Source organism: Falco punctatus (genome assembly GCF_963210335.1).
Source record: "Falco punctatus genome assembly, chromosome: 9".
NCBI classification, from domain to species: Eukaryota; Metazoa; Chordata; class Aves; order Falconiformes; family Falconidae; genus Falco; species Falco punctatus.
In genome coordinates, this window is record NC_137589.1 from 25,010,508 (window position 1) to 25,036,805 (window position 26,298).

General features: G+C 47.8%; 1 protein-coding gene across 2 annotated transcripts; it reads right to left on the minus strand.

Moving 5' to 3' along the window:
- Positions 1–6,068: 6,068 nt before the first annotated feature.
- On the minus strand, positions 6,069–25,229 carry CXCL12 (C-X-C motif chemokine ligand 12). 2 transcript variants are annotated; one of them, XM_080401806.1, is made up of 5 exons: positions 25,064–25,229; positions 19,613–19,730; positions 16,149–16,235; positions 12,375–12,472; positions 6,069–10,290 (listed from the first exon to the last, which is right to left on the minus strand). In XM_080401806.1, the coding sequence occupies exons 1-5, from the start codon at positions 25,122–25,124 to the stop codon at positions 10,259–10,261; spliced, it is 396 nt and encodes a 131-aa protein (XP_080257932.1). In that variant the 5' UTR covers positions 25,125–25,229; the 3' UTR covers positions 6,069–10,258. The 2 variants fall into 2 exon arrangements, with proteins under 2 accessions (XP_080257932.1, XP_080257933.1); XM_080401807.1 differs by lacking the exon at positions 12,375–12,472 and having other exon boundaries at positions 25,064–25,223.
- Between the last annotated feature and the right edge of the window lie 1,069 nt (positions 25,230–26,298).

Below are 26,298 nucleotides of genomic sequence, written 5' to 3' on the forward strand. Positions count from 1 at the left end.
ATATCAACCTGAGAAAAAAAAAAAATCATATCTGTTTCCTAGAGAGCAGGCAAGAATAATCCTGCCTATCCTCTTTCTAGCTGCCCTCACATGGGATGGTGGGGTTGCTGTTCGGGATGAGCCTGTGCAGACCCCCAGGAGAAGCACATGCAGTTGCCATGGAGCAGAGGTAGAGGAGTGGGAAGGGTCCCAGAAGTGATTTCTTCATGTGAAGGTTGCACCTGACATGAAGGCTGGGGAGCCCTTCAAGGGGAAGGAGGTGCTCGAGAGCAACAGAAGAAGAAATAATCCTGGCAGGATTTGGGATTGTTTATCTGCCGATCAGTATCTGAGAAAGATTCCACAGCAAAGTCGAGTAAGCCAAAGAGTGGCAAAAAAAGTAATTAATCGCTAAGTGATAACTTGTGAGAAAATTTAGAGGTGATTGAGAATTTTCTGCTAGAGCTTTTATGCAGTTAAAAATAGTGTTCATAAAATTGAAGTTTTGAATTTTTTCAGGGGAAGTTTGCAGAAATTTTTATACTAACAACTAGGGGTAAAAATCATAATGGAAAGATTTCAGATTAAATCGACCTGCTCAGTGAGTGTCCGGACTCCCAGACTCTCCTTCATGTTCTCAGTATCTTTTATGAGCTAGGTGCTGTGGAGAAACTAGAAACCCCATGAAACACCTTTGCCTGACATGTTCCAACAGGTCGTAGATGGACAAGGACAGCAATGCAGCACAGGAGATGTAGCCTACCTTAGGAAACCCCGGATCTGGTGGACTGCTGGAACTGCAACTCCTATGACTCAGTGTGACACTGTGGCAGATCCAACTCTGTTGATTTGAGCAGAACAAATGATTTTGTCATTTCCTGATTTAATCCTTTCCAAACAGTCCAATCCATTTAGAAAACATGACATTCAGAATTTTTCTGTCTGCTTTGAAATAAAAACAAATATCAGAGTATTGGGAATCTGTCCCTCTTTCTCCTGGATGAAAGTCTAATTTCCAAGCAGCTCTGCACACTGGGCAGCGGAGCATTTGTGTGCAGCCTGTGAGCCACACACTGCCAGCCTGGTGCCCGGCTCACTGTGCCTCTCCCTGGCAGCTCTTGTCACCAAGCGATGATCCCTTTGTGGGTTTCAAAGAGAGGCAGAAACAGAGTGGAAACGTTGTGCCATTTGCTTCTGCGCTCTGCGAGGATTTTCTGAAATGTCCAGATTGCTCATTGCAGTCAACTACAATTATTCATTGCCATTAAGGGACATCAGACATTTGAGGTATTCATGTCACGAGCGCTGTGTGGCTTTTGTGCCTTCTCTTCCATGGCAGCTAGATTGCTGAAGGCCAGATGGCACTCTGAGATGCACTGCTGTAAATCATGGGCATTTCACCAGTCCTGCAGCACTGAGCCCTGCACACAGAAGACACGGCATCGCTGGGGACATAGCTGGGGACTTCCATTTGTTTGCAATTAGGTGCTGGCACTGCGAAAGCCCTGAAGTCACCATGGTCTCTGGGCAACAGATAAAGCTTTTGTTTTTGCACAGACAAAAGGCAGAGCAGACCAAACCAACAGAGTATGTGAGCACTGGGAAGCCTGATGAAAGGCAATAAAGAATGTCCAAAGTCAGCAACAAATAATATGGCAGCAGGAAACAGAAATCTTAAAGTAGTTAAAAGTGAGGAAGGAGGGAGGAGGAGGGGAGGGAGAGGAGGAGTCAGGATGGCTGGGTGCCCAAAGCAGTGATACACGGGGTGAGGGCTGCTAAGACTCACATGGGAGCAAGCCATGAGGGAACTGTGCAGAGCGAGCTGCGCAGCTCAGACGCGGCTCAGACCTACTCGTGTCCTGCCCACAGAGCACCCCTCTCTGGGCTTTCTCTCTTGTAACTGAATGACCGGGAAGGCTTGCTTCTCCTTGTCACTTCTCCATTATCTTTTTACATTACTCCACCTTTCCAAGGAACTGAAGTACTTTCTGTTAACCAAATCTTGTGTGTGGTGAAAGAGGTGAATGTGAAATTAGATCATCTGTACTTCCTTAATTGCTTGACAAGCCATCCCACGTCTGGTGTGATGCTTCTCCAACACCAAATGAAGAGATAAGAGACTTGCATTCCTTGCAACATATACGTTTGATTAAGAGCCCAGCAAAGCAGATCTTCAACCACGAAATCTATCAGGTAGGGACTGTCTTTATAATTCTGTGTTTGTACAACTTCTGCACAGTGGGGCCTTGTCCCAGTTGTAATAATGATGGACAGAGAGAAAATCAGACTGGGAGATGGCATGCAAGAGTAGGGGAGTGCAGGCTTGTACGATAGATACATTCTGGAAATGCCCCTGGCATCTCCCCTCTTTCTTGTCAAAACTAGATGTCTGCTCTGGAGATCCCAAGGGGCAAGGGAGGGGTACCAATCCCTCAGTAACAGGGCTGGGGTAGATTACTTAGCAGGCAATAATGCAGGTAAGAGAAACACTGGAACAACCAGGCTGAGGAAGGCACTGCAAGTTACTATGAGGACCTTAATTTTGAATGTGGACACTTAGCATGATGGTAGTCATCCAGCTGTTTTTGTGGCTGTAGGTCTGGCACACAGGGTTTGATTCCTGTTTGCATTCATTGTATATATACTTTGAAAGAAAGAAGTATTTCCTCTCTTTTTCCTCCTTCTTTTCCAAATATTTTGTGCAGAACTATTTTACTAGTGCTCTGCCCTGTGGGAAGGCTCTAATTTAGAAAACATGGGCCGGGCTATGCAATGGGGCTTGGCATTTGCTCATGGAAGTAGTCTTGCCTTTGCATAAGAATTGTACAGTGAGTCTGAAATATTTTAAGTGTCTCTCGGTGCTCAGAAGCAAACAGGTAGAGTGTGCTCGATATTAAACTTATATTGGTTTTATGTGTCGCTGTGGTACTGTGTATGGAAGGACTTTGCAATCTGAGTTTTGTTACACGCTCTGGACCATATCCAGAGATTCCTTTCTTCAGATTTGCTGTTTTTATAGGCAACGTACAAACATGTTTCACCACAGCCAAAATCTTCTTTCAGGCACTGCAATAAATCATGCAGCACACTAGGCAGCTGGAAGTGATTGCAGATCTTCGGGGTGGAAGAATCACATGCATTTTGGATGTTTCAGTCAACTACAGCAGGATTTTAAACCTCTGTCCTTCTGTTCTTACATCGTGTTCTTCCATCTCTCAACAGGCTGTGCTAGACTTCGTCCTTCATTCAAGCCATAGTGGTGTGGCTTGGGTTTGTGGAAAGCCTGAAGCACCCTCTTGGTTCTGGGGCTCACAAAGCTGGTGCACCAGGGGTCAGCTCTCTGTTTGCTGGCGGTGGGAAGTAACAGGTCACTGGTTCTCCTCGACAGCTACCATGAGGAGCGGCTGGCTGTAGAGTGAGGTGCTGGAAGGCACGTGAGCTGAGGACACACTGGTGTGCCAAAGGGTGGTACTGTGGCAGGCAGGGGAAGACAGATCAGTCTTCACAGATGGGAATGACTCCAAAAGCAGAAGCCAAACACCGCCGCAGCAACGGTCAGACACCTCCTCTCCAAAAGAACCCTGGATCCTGCTCTGGTACAGTGGCTGCAAAGGACAGGAGGGAAATGTCCTGCCACCTCTTTCAGAGACTGGAAATGGATGACTGGCCCTAGCCAGAGCACACTGACAAGGATGAAGGAGCAGGAAGGTGCTGATGACTGGCAGAGACTGCCAGATGGCTTTAAATCACCAAGACTTGTCACCTGAGCTGTGGTGACAGGGGTTGAGAGGCAAGAGGAGGTCCTCAAAGAGCCAGAGGAGAGAATGAAGGACAAATAAGCGTCAGGCACAAGAAGGGACAAAGGAAGAAATTCAGGGAGTTCCTACAAGAAAAGATCACCAGTATGAGCAGTCCTGTGAGCAGACCAGGGGAGCCGGGGAGGAGCAGGGGGGTGCATGGACTAGGGATGGGGCTACAGCCTTCTCCTACTGCCATGCCTCTGCCCCTCCAGCTGGAGGGCAAACGTCATGACCAGAAATAGAGGCCTTTTACCCCAAATCTGTCTCCAGTGTAACAGCAGGAGCCATCCTCAGCCTTCGTCCAAGAGAAGCTGGGATGGCTGATGATGTACTAGTGTTACTAATCACAGACAGGCTGAGGAATGCTCCCTTGGAACCAGGGCTTTCTGCATATGGATTTCTGAGGCCAGAGTGATCGTTAGCTCATCCCATCTGACCCTATTGGTAACAGAAGCAAGAGAACATCCCCCGAGAGCCCAGCGAGCTGTATGTGGCTAATACCACAACGGCGTTCAGCCCTGCTCTGAATAGAGGGAGGATCAGGGCTTTCCTCCCCCTCTCTTGGGGAACGTGTTCCAAAGGCTAATCAGTTCCACACTTAGAAATCTGTTTTCAGTTTTAATTTCTCTGGCTTCAGCTTCTAGACCTTGGGATTTTTTTGTTTTCAGGCTTTTTTTCATTTGCCTTTGCTAGTCTCAAAGCAACACATTTGTTTTGTCTGAGGAACTCTCAGGATGACTTGAGAGCAAGTAGTTTTATAAAACAAGGAAATGCTCACCAGAAGCTAGGACTGACCCTCATCGCGTAGCATCACAGCAGCTTCTGGTTAACATCCTCAGTGGTAACATCACCAGCTGGTCCCGAGAAGCAGGGGCATTTCTCATGCTGTCTTCTGACCTATACCATGCCCAGGGCCTAATAAATCCAGCCCATAATCAGTGTCAGGATGGCTGAGGAGGCCATGAATGCAGCTGATTTCCTTCAGCTTGCTAATATTGGAAAGCTGCCTATGAAAAGAGCCAGATGTGCTAATAAGGTGGGTTCACCTCTGATTCCTAGGCAGTTTGCAGATGCATTGCCATGATGCTTTGCTGAGGAAGTAAGAACTAAAACATTTACATTCTAGAGAAAAGACCTGATGAAAGGCACAGCAAAGTGCTCCACAGAACATGGGACCTTTCCTTAATATTAATGTGTAATTTTGTAGCTAATTACTCCCAATGCATTTCCCAGTGGCCTGGGAATTTCTCACTGACCATCTGCACTCACAATTACCTGCTCAGTTTTTCATAATCTCTTACTAAATCATTGCTGGATTTGCAAAGGGATCGTCAGTCATCTGAGTTTCCTTTTCCTGTTTTTTACATGTCTTTTGCCTTGTGTCAATTTGTCCAAGAAATATTTATTGAATAAGATCGGTAAGGCTTAAGCCCTGTTTCACTGTTATGAGATATTAAATTATCCCTAACCTTTGCTCCAGCCAGCGCTATACATGGTGCTGGGATTCACCTGTGTGGTTGCAGTGGATGAATGGAGGAAGGATGACTGGCATGTTGGAGCCAGGCAGCTGTGGAGGGAGCCGGGTGACCAGGAGCAACACTTTGCCCCTGCCATGGGGACTCAGAGAAGGAGAAGGCACTTGCCAAAACCCAATTTTCAACTCACGGTTTCAAGACTCACAGCAAATTCCCTACAACATCATCCAAGTTAGGATTATATCTCCAGGATCTCACACCAGTCCTATAAGCCTCTAAAACCATTCCCCACCTCCAAACAGAAGGCTGACCCTGCTGTGCTCCAGGAAAACCAACCCCAAGGAGGGTGCTGTTCACAACTGATCTTTTGTCAAACGCACCCAGTGACACCCCTGAGGCTCTTCAGAGAAACCTTCACCCCTTCCCCAGCACAGATCATGATGGCATCCCTATTGCTGGAGTGAAAACAGCTCACACTTTTCGGTTCCACAAAGTCAAAGTGTTGCAGGAGACAAGTTGGGGGAAAACCAAAAGTAAAAATAATAAGAAAAGGTTTGGCTTTCTGTTTAGGGAGCAAATAGTTAAGCCTTTCCTTCTGAAGATGGCACATTTCAATCTCCTAGGTTGCCACTCACTCCTTGCCAAACCCCATGGGCACTTTGCTTCAGGCTCCCTGCAGAGTCTGAGCCCATAGGGCTGCTATGTAGAAGCATCTTTGAAACTGGACACTTAAAACTACATCTGAATGTTTTTTGTGATGTGAAGCTTTTAGCTGTTTGTATGTGAGGGGAAAAAAATTAAAAGCAAGTAATAATTTCATTTAGATAGACATTTTTATTTTGAAATTTTTAAGTGCATACACATTTATGGGAGAAATTGCAACAATCTAAAAGTGTTTATTTTCAAAATATTCTATGAAAGGAGTAATTTCAAAAGCATAATAAAACTCCTCCACAAAAGCTGCCTTACAGGAACACAAATACAACCCCTTTTTCACATTATTTGGGAAGATATTTCTTTTCTCTAATAAAAATATGAAGTACAGTATTAACCACATTCTGACAATGCTGAGCTCTTAAGGAGTGGAAGATGGGAGGTTCATGCAGCCCTTTCATCATGATACACGCTTTCTTCTCTGTGGCCATCAGAGTTTCATGTTTGCAGACAAGGCTCGTCTTGGTGGGATGTTGGTAAAGAAAAGAGTTCATATTTTAGGTGATGAGTTCTCAGAATCCTCTGGTTACTGTAAATCACATTGCTCAAAACAAGTTACCAGAGAAAAGGACCCTCTAGATGCCAACAGAGGGAAAATTGCAACAAAAACTTCTAGAAGAACTGCATTTTCAATGAAACGTGTATATTTAACTTTGAACATAGCCTTCATTGCAAAATGAACAGTCACCTTTGCTCAAACACCTTAGTTAAAAACACATCAGAAAATCACCCTTCATCCTTCCTCAGGCAGAATTCAGATAAGTTATTTATATGAACAAGTATAAAGCTAGTATAAATAAAAAATTGGCACAGCAATAAATACCATCTACTCTTTAAAAAAAAATAATGCAATCTTAGGGTTCGACAGCTGCACTTTGAAAATACCACACATGATGATTTCACATTTATGGAAGCTGCTTTTTCGGCACAGTTCAGTGTTATCTCTTTTTGCCTCCTCTTATGTATGGTCCCTAGGTCACTCCCATTTGCTCACGCTTCCTTTCCCTGACTCAGTCTTTGGTCAACAATTAAATGCAGAAAGGAAAATCAAGTGCTCTCCCCGGGCAGGTTTCTGCTAGTGCTGCTTCTCAGCCTGCTCAGAGTGCAGCGTGCCCAGGAGGAGCAGCCTGCAATGCACAGGGCAGCACACGGAGCCTGGGGCAGCGAGTGATTGATTTCTCCAGCAAAAAGGGCATGGCTGCTCTTCCCAATGCATCGTGCAAATCATGTCAGGCAAAGAGCAAAGCTTCCCACTCCGGATTGAATTTTGGTCTAAAGCAAGAGAAAGCTTTTATCAGGTTCCCACTTCAGTCTTTGACAAGGTCTGTGCCACCCCTGTGTTCACGCTATGCTCAACCTTGCCCAGGCGAGGGAGGGACATAGTGCTGGCCCTCAGCAGCAGCCCCATGCCCTGAGTGGTCTCAGCTGCATGAGTAGCAACCAGTGCAGTGGTGTCAGGGCCCAGGTCACAACACGAGTCTCAAGAAATGCCAGAGGCCGATGGCCCACAAGTCACCCCGACAACTACCACCTGGCTGTAAATGTTCCCTAGCCTTGCAGGGAGTCCCTTTCCTTCCTGCTGCTACTCATGCATTTCTGCCAGGAGCAAATGCCCTTCCTTTAGCACAGTCTACCGCTGCAACACTCACTAGCTTGCCCTCAGGAGAGAAGGTTGGCAGGTGACCCCATTTTCTGCGGTACCTCCACCACCTGGCTGTACTGTCCAGAGCTGGGACCCCAGGGTTTTGGCTGGAGTGCTGCAGCACTGCCCGTCTCAATGCTTCTGTCAAAGTCTGTTTGCCCAGGCTGTGATGTGGGGTTGGCACGTGCCCAGAGACCTTTCCCTGCCGGTGCTGACCCCAAATGCACTCCCTGTTAACGAGGACTGCAGCAGAGCACTGGCAAGGCTGTACAGTCGTATCTACCCACCCCATCTTTTCACTGGAAAGCCAATGTTTCCCCTAGGAACAAAATCTTCATGGCACTTGTCATCATTAGCAAGGTAGGCTGTTGAAACAAAATCAGAGCATTATTTAACTCCCTGTTTACTCCAATGGGAATCAATCAGACTTGCTGTCCTTTGATGGGAGGAATGTGTGAAGAATGCACATTCCTGCCTGAGAATGACAGTGAGAATGACAAGCTTTGAATGTCTCAGAACCAAGATTCTTCCATACCCTCCTCAAAGTCATTCTTGGCTTTGACACTCACACGTCTGCCTCTGGCAAACCACTGGCAATTACAGATGCAAGTGTGGGGACAGCAGATAGACCCTAAGGCATAAAGTACAGTCCAGGAAAAATACAAGAAACTAGTTTTCTCACAAAAGTTCTTCCTGTCTTTACCCTTACAACAGAGGATCTGATCCTGCTCACACCAAATCAACACTCAAGTTTTCATCAAGTACAGTGGTACCAGACCTTTCAAAACAGAGAGACAATAAGCTTAAAGCACCAGGCTGGTAATAATAACAACAGAAGGAATGTCAAAATCACACACACATTTTAGGCGCAGCAGTCAGTTTCTACTTCAAAGCAAATGAGGTGATGTGGTCCCAGCTGAAACCCTCTCTGTAATAGCACTGTTTTGCAGAGAGGAAAATATAAGATTTTTACCTGAATCCACATGGAAATAAGGTAGTCCCTGGCTAGCCAAAGTGCCTCTTTGGCAGTAGAGATGCCTGCCACAAAAAGGAGCACTTAGTGAAACACCCCTCTCAGTGTTCCTGACACAGGCTGCAGGGAAGAGGGAAGATTCCTTTTGAAGCAACCAGCTCAAAAAAGATACAATCTTACAACATTTGTTTGTTTACAATACACACACAGCTACATACAGACACAAGCATTGTGCTGCACAGATGTGCCTCCCCCCCAGATCCCAGTGTGCAGCATATCACAGTTATTGCAGTACTGCAGGTGTCCCTCCATACACTACACAGCAAAGGTGTTGTGTGTACAGGTAGGAATTAGGAGAAAGAAATCTCTGGTTGAGAGAGGGGATTGGCGCAAGAAGTGGTACCTGTCCCCACGTGTACTTTGCAAAGGAAATTCCAGAGGCTATCCTGCTCAGCAGCAAACAGGGCTGCCACCACTGGTGAACAGTGAGTGTTGGCCTTCATGTCCACACTCGAGAAACACCACTCCTTCCACAAACTGGGCAGACCCTCTCTTGCCCCAGACATCCCTTTTCTCCAAAGATATGGCCAGACATCTTCTTCTTAGATATCTCTGGAGCAACCAGAGATGTTACATCCTTCAGGTACATATGACTATGACTGTTCAGTAGCCAAGGCTACAGTATCGTTGGTGAAGTGTCACATGAATGCATCTCTGCCCAATTCAGTGCAAAGCTAGCCAGGCAAGCTGACATCACCTCCTGTGGATGGGTGGGAAGAGATACCTGGTACCTGGCAGTGTATCTGATCCCTCCAGCAACTTGCAACACAATTGTGTGGTTAGACATTTAATAATCCATTCTTTTTTGTGCTAAAATTTGTCATCAGAAACACAGGAACATAGGAAATGCCAGGTGACATCAGATCAGTGTTGTGGCTCCTAACACACACAACCACTACTGAATAATGGGGCACACTGCAAACCACGTACTGGCACCTTGCAATAACAGACATGCAACGACCCAGCTGTTCATAGCTGTCACCAAGGCCTCTGATCTTCAGAGAAGGGCTTTAGCCCTGTAGCCCTGGGTTTAATCCCTCACCCAAAATACCTATAAATGCCACCCATGGTAGTGCTGACCACTTTCATCAATGTCTGATGCTTTTTAGCCTTCCTATGTTCTTGGCCTTGATGACTTCTGGAGGCCAGGAGTTCCTCCACTATTTACACAACATCATTGCACTGTACAGTTCATGTCCTTCTAGGTTTAAGACTCCAGGAGACTTGCATGAACCAAAAGAAAGTTAAATAAAGCAGAACCTCTACATAGCAAAGGAAATAAAATATTATATAATAACACAGGGTTAGTTTAAATTTATATCTGCCCTCAGTGCTAGGTAATAAACCAACCTGTATAAAAACATATTTTTCTCAAATAGTTACATCTTACTATATAAAAATAGCACTGTGAAAGCAAGCCAATTTGTGTAAAAAAAAAAAAACAAAAAAAAAACAAACCAAAAAAACCCCACACACAAACCCAACCAAACAAAAAAAACCTTTGGAAATGCATGAAGCGTTGCTTTTGTGCTGTATGATAACAGTGACATGTATTCATTCCCTAATACTGGTTATCTGCTCTCTGGGTCCTACAGTAAGAAATCCTGTAGACGGCTTACAACGCTTGCCTCTTACATCTTGAACCTCCTGTTGATGAAGAACAGAGTGAAACACTATTAAGGTTTATTTCAGTTGCAAAAGCTTTGATATCAGGCCTAGGCAAACAGCAAATCTGTGTCTGGACTAACCCAAAGGCATTTCTTTTGCAGCCCCTCCAACAAGTATTTGCCAAATGTTTTGGGGGAAGTTCTCCACAAGGAGCTACTGTGACCCAGCAGGGCAAACCCAGCAATGGAGTTATTTTGGGCAGGTTGTGCTCATCACAGTTAGTAAGGTGTTCAGAGCTAACACAGGAAGAAGGCTGGCTAGGAAGCTTTTTCTGGACTTGAAAGCCAGAGCAGAGAATCGTCGGTGGGCAAAGAGACTTGGCAAAAAATAAACAGCAGGGAAAGGAGGGATTAATAATTTCTGAGAAGCCCTGGTAGTGGAGCAAGTGGCACTGGGAATGCCTCATTTACCTGCTCCTACCCCACAGCTCTGCTGGAGATCATGAACTGCAGCTCCACAGGGTGCCAGGTCTCTGTGAGGATGGAGGCACACAGAGGACAGCCCATGTTCTGCTTTTGTTGGTGCTCAGCTCCCACCACGGGCTGGTTGGAGAAGCAGACACCCCTGCGTGTGCCACCCAGCCGAGAGCCATCCCCATGGCCTCCCTGCTCTGGGACCTCACCTGCTGTGAGCAGCTGGGTAGCATGTCACAGCTCATGGTGACCAGCTGCCCACTGCAGGTGGGGTGACAGGGAGGGGGAGCAGCCACACGCTGCGCAGTAAATGTGTGAGGTGTTCAGTGCAGAGGTAGGGAGCTCAGGGCAGGAGCCAGACAAATGGAGTCTCCCATGCTCAGTGTGAGCATGGTACCTGGGGGAGCAGTGGGTTAGGCACCACAGCAAAGTGCAAGTGTATATGTGCAGGGTTCACACAGAACAAGGAGCCAGCCTGTGCTGGTGGCCTCCAGGTTTTGTCTGAAGCAACCCCTACTCCTGCTCCAGGCTAGTTGGCCTTTTGCAGTCTAGATGAGGTCACTAAGGCTGAGTTACAAGTGTCAGAGGGTAAACACCAGGTATTCAAAAGCCCTGATGACCCAGTATGTACTGTCTAGCCTACAGGATCAGAACAAACACCCCTTTCAGTGCCTGCTGGACAACTGAGACTGTGTGACCGCAGCCAGAGACAGTTGTGGCTGCTTTCAGTCAAGGTAGCCTCAGAAAACTCATCCAAGCATAAAGAGGATGATGAGGATGACCATGGCATGAGTAAAAATTTCCTCTTTGAAGATATCTTCTCCAATATCCCATACCAGTAACCCCACTTCTTTTGGTGCAGAAAAGCAGGACACAGCACCCTGGTGTGAAAAAAAGGCAACTGGGACAGTCAGAGTATTGGTATATGTAACACCATGCTCTGGGTCAGGGGTCCTCATCTACGGCCTGCGGGCTGGATACGGCCCCCCAGGGTCCTCAATCCAGCCCCCGGTATTTACAGAACCCCCGGCCCCCCCCTCCCCCCACCGGGGGCTGGCGGGGGGAAACCAAGCAGCCGCAGATGACTGCCTGCCACTTCACCCGCGCGCCAGCCCCCTGGTTAAAAAGTTTGAGGACCCCTGCTCTGGGACTTGCCTAGCATCTCCCATAGGAGAGGTGTCAACCAGTCACCAATGCACCAAATCATGTTGTCACCACCCAGTGCGGCATTTGTCATTAAAAAGCACCCATGACAAACTCACAGCTGTTATTTATAGTTTAACTCTGTCAGTTTAGTATTGGAGGAATATGGCTAGCTGAAATATATAGGGCTTCCAAACCTTTACCCTGTTTTTTTTTTTACTTAGGCTTTGATTCAGGGTTATTTTGGCCTATTTGGGTGTCCATTTTCCCATCTGTAAAATGGGAAATTTTCCCCACCCCTGGTGTGCCTAATATCGCCCTGTTCTAAGAGTTTTATCTATATAACACTCCCTTGCAGGGAAGGTGCGGCTGTTACCCTCCATAAACATGGAGAAAAATGGCGGTCTGGATAAGCTAATATATTTGTCCAAGGTCACATAGGAAGGTCAGTGTAAGAGCAGGGACTTGAACCTGAGGTGTCCCAGCTCAGAAACTAATGCCTCCTACCATTCTTCCTCCCACGAGACTTTAGTGGTGTTGCACGGGAAGGGCAGAGTGGGCCCCGTTTCTTCTGTTGCTTTTTTTTATGAGTGCGATGACGTGGTCTAAATTAAAAGAAAAATACAAAAAGACTGCCATAAATTATCCGTATACAAAGGCCTTATTCACATTTATCCTATGGTCCCTTCATAACTTGCTGGCAGGGTGCAAATGATGATGACACCCCCTTTCATACACCCTCTGCCTCAGAGGAACACTAGGCAAATGGATGTGCCCTGGTGACAGGACGTTTGCGAATTCTGAGGCCAGAACAACTCTTTTCCCAACACGGAAGCCTCCCCAAATGCCTGCCAGAACTTTTCAGCCAGGTGCCTCACCATTCACACAGTAACCCCATGATGTAAAATGAAAGTAGAGGGGGGCTGGATTTCTGGCTTCCCACCCAGCATTCCCACTGACATCAACAAGAACTGGTGGCTACTCTATGGGATTTGTGGGCATTCGGTGCCTTAAAACAAGGCTGCAAAGATAGTTGCCTACATTGCCCCCACCTATGTGGGGCATTTACCCAGCTCACGCTTGGTGGAGTACCAGGAGGTAGTTGTTCTTGGGGTCTGCTACTTCAGCCCTTACTTTACAAACGAGGTCAGAAATTAGGGAGAGCGGCCACACTGGGGTTTACAAACGCTACGTAGGAAGGCAACAGCAGGGCTTGGCTCCCATCACAGCCAGCCTCTAGAAGCTGGGAATTTCCTTTCTTTCCTCCCAGTGGGTTCAATGGAAAGGCTTTTCCTTTGACTTTGTTATCTTCTCCAGATCCATCAGCAATCTGGTCCATGCCAGTAGTAGCCACTAAATGGATTCCAGTATCTCAGACTGAGGGAAGTTCTGAGGTGGGACTATATTAACTTGACAGCAGACAAGGTGGCCTCTGTTTGATTTGGGCTCTGTTAGCTCTGCAAGGGCCTGATTTTGCATATCCTTGCATGAAGGGAGAAGGGAAAGGCAGTCAATGTACTGTAAATGATGACTGGGATTGCCTAGAAATGATAAAGGATTTGTTAGATTTGCCCCTTGCCTGTAAAATGAATGAATGTTGAATGATGTTGGCCACAGCAGCTGCACAATGATTTTTAAAGCCAGTTAAGGAATTTGGATTCCTGACAGCCTGAATGTATTTTACTGATGTCTCATAAGTGTGTGTATTACATGGAGATGTGATGAATATAAAGCAACAATAAAGGCTAAGCAGAATTAGTGAGCACAATAATTCCCTACTAAAAAATGTCTCTGGTTTCACAATCAACTGTATTGGACTACTATATTCTACAAACTTTTCCCTGCCCTTAGCTGCAGGTTATAACACAGAAGATAGTCTCGTATTGAAGCACTGGTATAGATTAAGATGTCTTGACAGTTTGGATTTTACTTAAGCAATTACAAGAGCCCTTTCTACAAAACGTATTGATTTTATTCCAGAAAAATAAATTCCCATGTACAATTGGGTTTTCATAACATGAAACAATTAGCCATTTTATTGCTAGTGCATATAGGGTAATGTCACATTTCATACAACTTCAGTACAAGTGAAAAAATATAATATATGGCTGATTGAAATTGATAGCTACATTAACATTTATAGATCTATATAGATTTATTTTACAAGCTGCTAGTAGTTTAGAGGGATATCGGTGTTTTAAACTACCAACATTCATATGGCTCCAATTCAAATATATGAATTGTTTGATGCGCTATAAATATATTCCGAAGTACATTTCATTGAAGAAGTCAAAGCTGTGCACTAAAATATATCAAAAACATGCCTTGTGAACATGCTACAGACAGAGCCCTGACTGTCTGTGGAGCATAAAAATGCCACTGGTGCTAGCATTACTAGTTGGAAAATGAAAATAATGCCATGATTACAGGAATAGGTGATGGAGATATATGCTTTCTGTCATCTTATTTCATAGAGCTGGGACCAAATTCTCTTCTGTTTGCTACTCAATGTAAACCAGGGTGAAATCCACCAAATCGGCAGAATTGCTTCTGGATTAGCATTAGGTAAACAAAACCCAGAATCTGGCTGGAGATCAGGCATGGGCTCATTGGCTTTGCAGAGCTGGCCCCAGATCTACACTAGTGGAAGTGAGAGCAGAACGTGCTCCTGCTGAGTTGTTCCCCTAAGTCAGGCAGGCAGGATCTGAGCACATTAATCACATTTGCCCAACCCTACAAGTTTCTTAAGTGTCTCCTAAATTTTGGGTCTTATGAACAGCACCAAGGGCTTCATTGGGGATGACAGCAAACAGAAACTTAGGCAGGGGCTTGAGGATTTTCCTGAAGTTAGAAAAAAAAACTAGCTCAAGCCCCTAGGATGGTCAGCACGGGACACATCCTGCTCTTAGGTTCAGTTGTGCCTAAATCCAAAGCCATCCCGGCAGCATGAACCTGGATTACCTCTACAGAGAATTTGCCCAAAGGACAAAAGGGCTGAGTGCTGGCAGCAAAGAAGGCACGGAGCGTTGGATGAGATGGGGAGAGCTATCAGGGCTGGAATCACAGTCAGTTTGGTAGCTGGCTTCCTTCCCTCCTCCTCCTCACTCTTGGCCCCAGTGTGATCCCAAAGGGCCACATGGAGGAATCTCTACTTCTGGTAACATTTTCCCCCTTGCTTATTGTAAAAACACATGAGAACATTGTTTTGTTTTGTTTTGTTTTTTTAACTCTACCCCTTGTTTGGCAGATGCATTTACAAAGCAAACAGTGAGGGGCATTCAGCTACCTGTACTGCCTCACATCTGCCCTGGGGCCATACCCTTCCCCACATTGCTCCAAGAATGCATTGCTTTTGTGAATGACCGGATTCCAGCCCTGCCTTCGTCCTACAGATGCAGGGGGCAGTAAGATTCAGCAGGGTTGCAGTGTGGTTACTGAGGGGTGGGAATGTGGTGGCAAGGGATACTGAGTGCACAGGTAGACTTGCTGGCCAAAATGCTGCTGCTAGATCAACTGCAGCCCAGGGCTCTGGGCAAGCGAAGAAATGCTTTGTACCATTCATTTGTCTTACCTTCCATCCCAGAAAGGCTGGAGCCTTTCCCTGCAACTCAGCACAGAAATGTTCTCTGTGCTGCACTTCCACAAAATTGAACTGAGATAGTCTGGGTCCACCTCAGAGTAGCCATGATCACCCGCATTCAAGGGGAATAAAAATACATTTTAAAAGTCTGAATTTACCAAGTATGGCTTGTTTTACCCTGGTCTTCTGGGAGAGCTTTATTTGTGGCAGTGCATCTCACCTTGGCCAATATTAATAGCACTCCACACTGGCCAGCAGAGAAACAATTTTTAGCACCAAGACCCCTCAGGCCTCAGCTGCCTGTGCAAACAGACCCCCAGTGTAACATGGAGAAGGGGCTCCAAAGAAACTGGAACAATATAGATTCTAAAGTAACTGTAGTTTGGCTTGGGGAAGACGGGGCATAAAGGAAGCATTTTCCTTGGGAGAACGGCTTTTTTTAAAAGAGGATGAGCTGGGGACCCCAGAACAAATTCATTAGGATAGATTTTGCCTCAGACCCTGGCAAAACTCTTAGTTTGACATTTAGGATATACTAGAAGCTGTTGTTTTAATACAGACTAGGTCAACTCCAAACCCTTCTTCAAAACAATATCTCATTCCACGAGTACTTTGTCCACATGGTAAAAGCCAGACCTTAATGTTCTACCCTTTAATAACTCAGGATGTTAGCTGTTAAGTCCATTTGTCTCTTGCCTTACTTGTTTAAAGCTTTCTCCAGATATTCCTGGATCCACTTTAACTTGGGATCAATGCACACTTGCTTGCTGTTGCTCTTGAGCCTTGCACTGCCAAAGGAGAAAAGTCAGAGTGAGTCTGGTGTGCAATGCTCACACCCGCCACCCACCCCCAGATGCTCTATTTTCCTTGGGTGTCAGTGCTGCTGTCAGTTAATCCATAAAGAGGATGGGTTATCCCTACCAACCTCAAGGCACCCATTATAAATATCCCTGGTTTCAAAGCACTGGTACCATCTGTCTCCTCTAATGCTGATTCTTGCGGTCTGTACTGGGATGCATGTGGGGGTGGGACAAATACAGACTTTGAATCTAAGTTTTCCAGTTCATACCTGGGCTGTTATGAGCCTGGTGTTGACAACAGCTAAATTTCATTTGGCAAAACTAACATGGTAAATATAGGTCATTTTTGCAAGGAATTTATTAAGAACAGCTCTCAGATTCAACACAAAACTGAAGTTTCATGTGTTTTGAGGACAGACAGCAAACCATACATCTTGCATGCTATGAAAGGGTCTGGTCACTTCTTAGCATTTTGTTTTATACAAGACTGAACGAAAAGGTTACAGGCAGGAAGCAACTGGAAGTACCATAGTGCCAGAGGCAAGTTTTCCCTCCTGTATTCACTCAGCACTGGAAACTAAAGCAGAAACTTCCTGAGGGGTTTGTCCTGGATGCCCAAGCTGCACCTTCCACACCAGACTGTTTAGCTAATTTGAATTCCCTCTGAACGTGGCGTTTGGGCTATCTGCACCTTTCATACAGAAGCAGTACAAATAGCTTTTCACCCGCATCAGCAGGTCTCACCCTCCAGGGATCTCTGGGCCCCTTGAGAGGGCTGTGGTCTCCCTGTGTTCCCCGAAGCATTCTGCCTCTGCCCCAGCTGCTCACAAATATCCCCTGCCTGCCTGCCATGCAAAAGTGCCAAGAACAGCAATTTCATGGAAATGCCCATAGGAATAAGTTCAGTACTCGTTTAAGTATTTTGCTGGATGGAAGCCAAAATGTTCCCCACTTTATAAAATGAAATCTGCAGAACAGAAAACTATGGCGTAAGAAATAACAGGTCAAGAAGGCTTCTTGGTCTGAAGTTATGCAACACCACAGTTGTAACATAAACACATCAAAGATCCAGCCTTGCAAGCCCTGCGCCAATGAAGAGATGAATGGACCTAATTCATATTTCCCTTACAGTAGTGCCAAGCTGGAGTATTTCCAGTGAAGTGATACCAACAGAGAGTAAGAATGGATTTGCTGATGTTAGCAATGCCTGGGAACTCTTGAGCTGGCCTCACAGGGTACAGAACCAAAAGCACACATAACCAGCCTCCAGCCACAATGCAATTTCCCACACCTAATATTAAGACATTGATTTTTTTCAGACACTTATTTCTGAGCCTGCTACGTGTGCAGTTGTGGCGGAGACCTAGGCAATTATATAGAGTGCTAATGTGAACTGGTTTACGTGTCTACTTTAGCATGCAATTAATTGCATGCTAAAAATGCCTATTTCCCTGTACTAAAAAGCAAGGAATTTAGGATGGGTTTTCAAGAAGTAGGTATTGACAGAAGAGATTTTGGATTTGGAAACCTGACTTCCGATAGAATGGAAGACAAAAGCCTGCTTTTAGGCTTTTTGTTTGGGTACAATTCCCCTCAGCCATGAAGGGGAATGTACTTGTGCAAAAAATAACTTTCTTTGAAACTATATGCTTTAACTGAGATTCTCTATACCTGAAAATGGTAGCTTTTAAATTACTTACACCTTCACTGTATAATGCATATTCACTAAATTCAGAGTTTATGAAGCCTAAAACCATCAAGATGAGAAATTTATATGTTAGTTTTGATTCCATTTCAGCTTCTGTTTCAATCAAGAAAGACCTGGTTCAAACTCATGATGTTTCAGGGGTATTTGGAGATAAGTTTTTAAATACCTTACTTTTTAAAGTAACAAAAAGATGGTGAACTATAAGTTCACATGTTCCGTGTGCCACTAAATCACATTGCAAACAAACATATTTGTATCAGGAATGGGCAAGAACATGAGTTGCTTGTGTTTCTGCATTTCGTGCTCTTATCTATCTCTAATGACTATGATCCCACATCAGTTAAGACATAAAAGTATACTCTATCCTGTCTGAAATGCCTGCCATTTTTCTTGAAACTACTCCAGAAAATTTCAAATCCTCACAAAGCCTTAGCACTGGGACCCTTATGACATCCATTGACAGTCCCAGAGAACAAATCTATACACTATTGCATTTTGGATGCTTGCCTCCAAAATTGTTTATAGGTAGAAATCAGTTAGTCACAGCTCGTTTTACCATTTCTGTGAAAGAAAATAATTTCTCATCTGAGGCTTACAGTTTTCTCACTGTCCTCCACCAAATCCTAAGGCAGAAGCAGACATGAGAAATTGTGTATGACCTACCCAGTTTAAAAAAGAAAAAAGGCATATAAAACCAAACTGGTTCATGTATGGATCCATGTTCTTCAATCTCTCTGTTCATTCCTGAGAAATCTCATGAAACCATGTCAGTTTTCTGGGTGCAGAACCGTTTTGGATGACAAAGATTGGATTTTCACAATGTTTGAGCTGCAACTGGAAGAGCTCCACATCAATTGAAGACAGAACTGGTGATGGGAGCACTGCACAGAAACCCAGTCTAGCCACTGAGACCCTCACAGAGGTCGACAGAAGTTGATAGTAGTAGAGCTCTCTTGCAGTGGAAAGATTAATGCTATTATTTTTCTTCGAAAATTTTGGATTTTGGGTGAGGAGGGAGGGGGATCACCCATGAACAAATGAGGCAAAATGACCTTCCTAAACACAAACACAAATCTACAACGCCATTTTTCCTGAAAACCAGTGTTTTCTTTTCAGTAAAAATGAAGCAGTTATTTTCCATTGGGAACCCATCATTTCTGTCCTGCTGTGATCTGTGACCTACTGGAGACAGTCACTGCCTGGTAGGTGTGTCCCTAGATCAGGTCAGCATATGTTTAGGGCCTGTACCTCCTGTGGAGGCTACACAAAATCCAGCAATTCCTTTTGCTTGTTTAGCTCCTCCCTACGGAAAAGTGGAGCATTAGAAGAGCCAGACCACTGCCTTCTTCCCAAGGTGTGAAGCTTCACATCCAAGGCAATGGACAGTCTGTCTGACATTCCTGCTCACATACCCAGGGGGGAACAGGACATGGGATTACATAGTCACAGGGGGATCACAGAGGTAGAATACATCTGGGAAACATCTAGCTGGGCTCCTTTGTGTGGAGTAAAGCAGCACCTGGCTGTGCCTGACACAGAACTGGAAATCATAGCACGAGACAGACCAAATCGCAGCCACCAAAGCAGGAGCCAGCTCCGTGACTTCTCTTTTCGACACCTTTGATTAGCACCCAGCTGAAAAGAGTAAGAGACTTACACGATCTGCAGTGAGCAGTTGGGTGTGGAGAGGATTTTGAGGTGCTTAATGTTGGCTCTTGCCACGTTGCTCTCGTAGAATCGACAGGGGCATCGGTAAGTCAGGCTGACGGGTTTCTCTGCGGGACACAGGGAGAGAAAGGACACATTACACCCTCTTGCTCCCCGTCACAGCACAGATACACAGACCCGGGCTGACAGAAACTCCCTCCAAATATGCAGGTGAAAAAAAGCAACAGAAAAGCTGTAGCTTTGGGAAAGCATTTGCCCACAGCTCACAGCACAATCCTTTTACCCCGGTACCCAGCCTTTCAATAATGGTGCGTGGGATTTTGGAAGACAAAAGAAGAGAGAGAGAAAATGGAGATAAGTAAAGAAGAAGAGATTAGAACAAGGAGCCGCTCCATTGTGCAGGGATGCTCCTGGTAATTAGACAAGATAAAGGCCAAAAAAGGGGGCACTTGTCCTCGGTGTTATTCTTGTCAAATGATTCTGACCCGAGGCCAAATTAGAAGGTAGCCAGAAGAAAGCGATGAATTCCAAAGTGTTCAGATCAAAACGGCTCGGCTCAGGTGCAGGCTTTTCACAGGGGACTTACTGGCTGCAGAAAAGCCCTGAGTTTTCCAGGCTTTCCCAGGGCCCAGTGGCTGACCTTTCCCCACTACAGCCAACATTTACTCCCAGCTGAGATATTCGCACAAGGAGGTGTGACTCGAGATGCGAGATCACAGTGGTTTTGCAGGGAAGATTTGGAGTCTTTTGAACTCCCAGCCTGTGGCAAAGTAACGGCAATCGAGGAGACAGTTACCATGCAGCGAGCTCTCCAGATACTAATCAGGGACCACCAGACTGGATGAGAGTTTTTTTGCTGGCATCACAAGGGACAGAATTAAATTTAGCCCCCTAGGCTAAAAATCAGCCATGTATATGCATGTGGAACTAAGAAAAGCAGCCTGGCACTCACCACAGCCTCTGATGCAGTCCTGCTACCTGATTTCGCCATGGGAGACCTTAATTACTGGCAACCAAGTGCAAATAAATAAGATACCCTGTGTGTAAGCTTCAAAGCTCCATGCACACTAAAATAGAAACCCAGAAGCCTTGCCTGGAAGTCTAGAAGGAGCTGCCTAAGATTTGAAACAATTTCCCAGTGGAGCAGTTTTCAGCCTCTGGGAGGAATTGAATTCATATGCCTAACCCATAAGGTCTGGCTCATGGTGTAGATGGTCAGATCTATATCTGACAGGGCTTTAGATCCTACATGGCAATCTGCCGCCCTGTTTATTTAGCCACACAGGAGCACTTGCAGCATCCAAACCCAGTTTCCTTAAAGGCAGATGGAGAGCTAAAGAGCAGGGAAAGGCTTGGAATCCCTACACTGCCGTCTAGGAAGGTGAGAAAAGAGACAGCTTTTCAAGTGCATCTGATTTGCATATATTGCGCATTTACCAGTGCCTGCCTCTAGCACATATAACGACAGACAACACGGTGAAATTACCTTGTCCTCAGGACAGAAATCCCTTTTTTCCTTCCAAATGTGTCTACCAAGAGATGAGCCAGAATCAGGTCCCACAGGCAGATGAGCAAACAGGAATTAATTCATCAGTGGGAGTAGAGTTTCTCCAAATCCACACTAGGATCTGGACTACAAGTTAACAAAATTGGAGGGCTTTTTTTATCAGTTTTGTGGCAGCCCAAACAGGGATATCATCTATGACTTAATAAATGGGAGGAGAAGCTCCCATCTGCAGGGGGATGAGGAAGGAGGGCTGCAGGGTGAGCCTCCCGAACATGCACTAGACTAACTAGTGCTAATAATGTGGAAGGGAGAAAGGCGCTACGATTTCCCACGGCAAATCTGTGCCTGATAGCTACACATCAGTGAGTTTGTATTGGAAAGGGAGACTGAAATTGAATGGACTCATGCAACAATGCTCTGAGCACAGATGCAGTGGAAGTGTTGCTGCAAGCCTGTACCAACCAGATTTAAGCAAGCTTTAACCTCAACAACATGCAAGAGATGAACTGTTGAGATCTATGATTTGAGAATGTAATCCTGTCCTCTCTGAGACGGGGAGAGGAACATTTTTGATCCCATACCACTTGAAATCAGGAGCAGAGAAAGCTTAACCATGGCTAACTTGTCCCTGAGCCCCAGAGCTGTTTCCTGCCCAAGAAAGGGGATTCAGCACAGCAAGGAAGAGGGGAAACCCCAGTATCCAGTGTTCTTCTGTCACCCCAATGCAACATGGAATGACATATGCTCTCCCAGCACAAGAATCCCTTTGGTGTTTCTGTGCCCCTTGCTTGCTGATCAGCAGCGCAGGCACCAACCGGACTAGCTCTCAGCATTGCTAACAGGACACCAATATCTCCTGCTGCTGCCCCTCCAGCACTCTGGCTCTGAGGGCTTGGCTGTAGCTCATGCTGCCCTCAGCAAAGCTGAAAACCAGGGAAAACTAGTGCACGTGGCATCTCTCAACACAAGAACCCCTATCATCCTAAAGTGGGAAAGGGAAGGGGCGACTTGAGGGCCATAATTTGGGAAGGGGACATTTCTTGTCTTACTCTGAGGCTGACAAACATAATTTCAAAATTTGAATTTTTTTTCATGCACAGTAATTGTTTCATGCACAGTAGAGCTGGTGAAAAGAATTATTCTACGGATAGGTACTGCAGGAGTCAATGCTCTGTTGGTTCTCTGGTGTCTGATAAATACCAAGTACAGCTGAAGCCATTCTCTTAGCAGGACAGATTAGCATAGCCTTTACATGAAAACACCAGTTCTCACGAAAATGATGGTACATGAAGCTTTTGAGACTTCATCTGTCTGACACATTTGGTTAAAAATGGGTGAATATAGTCAAAGCTTACAGAAGAGCCAGACGGTATTCAGACACCTTAATGTCATTCCTTCAGCCTTATTTCCTTAGACAAAAAAAACCCAAACCAAACAAAACAACAACAAAAGAAAAAAAAACCAACCAAAACATCCCTTTTGGTCTTGACTAGAATGGTCCAAAAGGTTCTTGGGTTCGGGTGTTTTGGTTTGGGTTTTTTTTTTTACTGTTTCCTAACTGAAAGCTGAGTTCTGCTGGTTCTAAATACCCACTTTTGCTGGCAAATTCTCTCTAGAAACAAAGCACTCACAAAAATCTCTCACAGAGTGGCCACTTATCGATGTTGGAAGATGCCTATTTCACCCCATAGGAATCTGCCTTACCTCACCCACACTGCAACAGGACGGTAAGGAAACAAGTGACTTGCCCGTTCTGCTTAAAAATTACCATCAGTAACTTGCTGTGTGGGCTGGGAAGCTCTGGGCGCTTCAGTGGAGAAGGAAGCTCTACCCAGGCAAGCAGGCTGGGCATGAACAGACAAAACATTTGATGGAAGCATCAATTTACTCCTGTTCATCCACGGGTGCATTTGTCAGTATCAGGAGAGAGTCAGCAACTTTTTAAGAACAGCTCCATTCCACTGGGCAGTGATTCTGTGATAGGCAGACGCAGCTTTACCAGGGTGGCTAGGAGAATTCAGAGCCCGCCTGCCCTCCAGGACAAGGTAGCCCTGCAAACTCTCATCTGGATCAGGGTTGAGAGCGTGCTACATGACATGCAAAGAAGTAGGCAAAGAACTTCACTCCTATCACCGCCAGCCGGCAGGGTCCTCTCTCCTTACTCGAGTTTTTCTCCAACCTTTTCAAGCCTTTTGCTTACTCAGGTAGCCAGGTCCCGACACGCTTACCCTGCCATAAAGGTACCCGCTGGTGCCGTTTGCTGCCAGCTAAGGAGAGCTGCCGCTCAGGGAGCAAAGCGCGGTGCAACCAGGCGGCTCTGCCAGCCTCCCAGCCCTGCACCAAGTGCTGCCCGAGGGGAGGCGAGGAGGGGGACAGCCCTGAGCTCCTGGTGGTCCCCAGTGCCCAAACTCCCGCGCCTCCCGTCGGGGCTGCAGCCCCCGTGTGGGCCGGCAAAGCTTCCCCCCCCCCGCTCGCTCCAGACTGACTCGCCCGCAGAGCCGAGGGGACCCCGCCTGGGTACCAGGGCACCCTGCTGCGCTCAGCCGTGCGCAGGGATCCGCGCTCCGCGGGCGAGGGGCCGGGGGGCGAGAGGCCGGGTCTGGCCCGGCCGCTGCGGACCCCGGCTTTGCCTTCGCTACCTGCGCGCTGCCCTTCCAGCCCGCAGGGGACAGAGACCACCCGGCCGGGGCTGCTTGTTGGGGTCTCTCTGGGGCAGTGCGCCTGCTTCACCGGGACGGAGTTGCTGCTGGGACTGTGCTATGGAAAGGCATCGGCGAAATTATAAGGGAGCAATTAACTCTCTCAGGCTAAACAAAGAGGGCATCGGAGAGCATCCTCGGCCGCCCTGGATGGGGAACACCCAAGTTTCGATCGCCAGAACTGGACAATAAGACAGGAGCGGAGGTCTGAAAGGGCGCTCGTTACCTGGCCAGCAGAGTTTCGATGAGGGGATAACAGGGGGCCGGTCCCTGCCAGGCAGAAGCCAGCCGCAGGAGGAGCGCCCGGGGGATGCCCTGAGGCTGCGGGCAGGACACCCGCCCCGCCACGCGTGGGCAGCGGGGACCGCTGCCCCGGAGTCCGTGGCCGAGAGCTGCCCTCGGGGCGAGAGGCGCAGGTGGCTGCGGTCCCCGGGGCCGTGCTCCGGAGGTGACAGGCGGGCCCGGGGGCCCGGCGCGGGGCGGGCGGGCTGAGACGGGCTGCGGAGCGGGACGGACAGCAGCGGTGTCGCTGCCTTAGCGACAAACGCCGCCGAGGCAGCGCTCTCCGGCTGCCGGCCCGCGTCCCCCAGAGCTCTCGCCAGCGCACCTCGCTGCGCCCCCCAAACCGCCCCTCGCCCCCTCGCCGGGGGTGCGGCGCATTCCTGCTGAGTGACCGCTTTGGCTCAGCTTTGCTCTGATCGAGGGAAGATAGATCACGACAGAGGACCGAAAAGGAACCCAACAAGCGCCTGTTTCTCATTTCTTGTAACTTTTAGGACTGCTTTTTTTTAAAGGGGAAATCGATATATGTATTTTGCAACCAAACCACCTCCCTGCAGACCGAGCGCTGTCGCAAACCTTCCCGCAGCCGATTTCAATCTGGGGTGCGTGTGGCACGGGGGGTGGCTTGGACCAGCCTCCTTCGCAACAAGCGAGGGCGGGAGGGCGAGCCTGCCTGCCCCCAGCTCGCAGCCGCCACGGCGCGGGACTCGCCAGGCGCGCACCCCCGAGCCGCGGCGGGAGCCAGCGCCGGGAGCGGGCGAGCGGCGGAGCGAGGGGGCACAGCGGGGCGAGCGGCGGAGCGAGGGGGCACAGCGGGGCTTTCCTCGGGGCCGCAGCTGCCGGCCGGACCCCCCCGCCCGCAGGCGGGAGCGGGGCGAGCGGGCGGCCCGCAGGCGGGAGCGCGGCGAGAGCGGGGCGAGCGGGCGGCTCGCCGGCAGCGCAGCGCACTTACCCTCCGAGAGGGAGATGATGGCCAGGGCGAGGGCGAGCAGAGCCAGGGCTCGGAGGTCCATGCTGGAGCGGCTGGCGGGGCGCGGGGCAGGCGCTGGACTGCTCGTCCCGGCAGCTGCGGCGCTCTGCCGGAGTCCCCTCCTCCCCTCCCTCTATAGAGGGGCCGGGACCGCCGAGGCTGGGGGAGGGGAGCCAGGGGGAGTAGCTAGCCTATGATTTATTGCCCGTGGCATGTTATTACATCCTTCCTCTGTTAAAAATGCTTGGAAAGGAACCAAAAGAGCGAGGGCTCTTCTCGTCGCTCCGTTCGCCCGGCAGTCTTCCCCCAGGCAGAGCGCTTGCCCCGCAGCCCCGCGGCCCGAACCCCCCGCGGGACGGCAGAGGCGATGCTCCCCCCCGGGGGTCCCGCCCGCACGGCCAGGCGCGGTCACGATCCCCCCATCCAGCCCGGGCCGTGGCTGGAGGAAGTTTCCTCACCAAACTAGGCCAGTCCCTGTCCCTCCTGGGCATCCCAGCCCCGCTGCTCTTGAACTTGAGCTGCTGGAGCTGGGACAGCGGTGGGGACGCGTCCTGTAACGCCTCAGCATTCACACCGGGGAGAGGAGAGAAATGCCACTTCACTCCGTGGGCGCGAATCTAGATTTACACCGGCTCCCTGGGCATCAGATCCAACACCACACGCGAAAACAGAAGTTTACCCGGGAATTTGGGGGGGCGAGGAAGAGAGAGAAAGAGGCTTTCGGGTTTTGCTTCCACATGCTCAGCTCGAACCACCGTTTGCTCGTATTAGCTGAACCCAGCCGTACCTTCGCTGCCACATTTCTCCTCCTTTGTATTGCAGATGCCGCCGGCCTCCCTGGCACCTGGGCTGAAAGCCCCGATAGCCCGCAACGCCTGCAGGTCTAAGGGGTGCTGCTGGCCCTGAGCTATTACAGCATCGTCAAGTGTAATTGACTTCAGCATGCCCCGGCTGTCTGCAGCCCGAGCCCACGGGGCCCTGTTGGTTGCCATTCAATACTTTAAATAAACATCGAGGCTTTGATTGAATTTGGACCTCTCGGCTACACTTAAAACAGGCGCCTTTGGTTGGGACAGAGGTGAGGAGAGTGGGTAGAGCTAATCCTGGTCTGAAGGCATTCAAAGGACAGGTCCACAATGCCACCAGACAGCAGCGCTTTCTAACAGAAGTTACCCAGAAGTTACCCTGGGTAACTTCAAACTCTCTCAGCCACAGCA

Excerpts from the sequence above, each read along its gene's own strand:
- CXCL12 (XM_080401806.1), bottom strand. The coding sequence starts at position 25,124 with ATGGACCTCCGAGCCCTGGCTCTGCTCGCCCTCGCCCTGGCCATCATC. Across the intron at positions 12,473-16,148 it reads CTGGAGAAAGCTTTAAACAA|ACCACGTCATCGCACTCATA; the intron begins GTAAGGCAAGAG and ends CTTTTAATTTAG. Across the intron at positions 10,291-12,374 it reads GTCTCGTGGGAGGAAGAATG|GAGGTTCAAGATGTAAGAGG; the intron begins GTAGGAGGCATT and ends CTTCATCAACAG.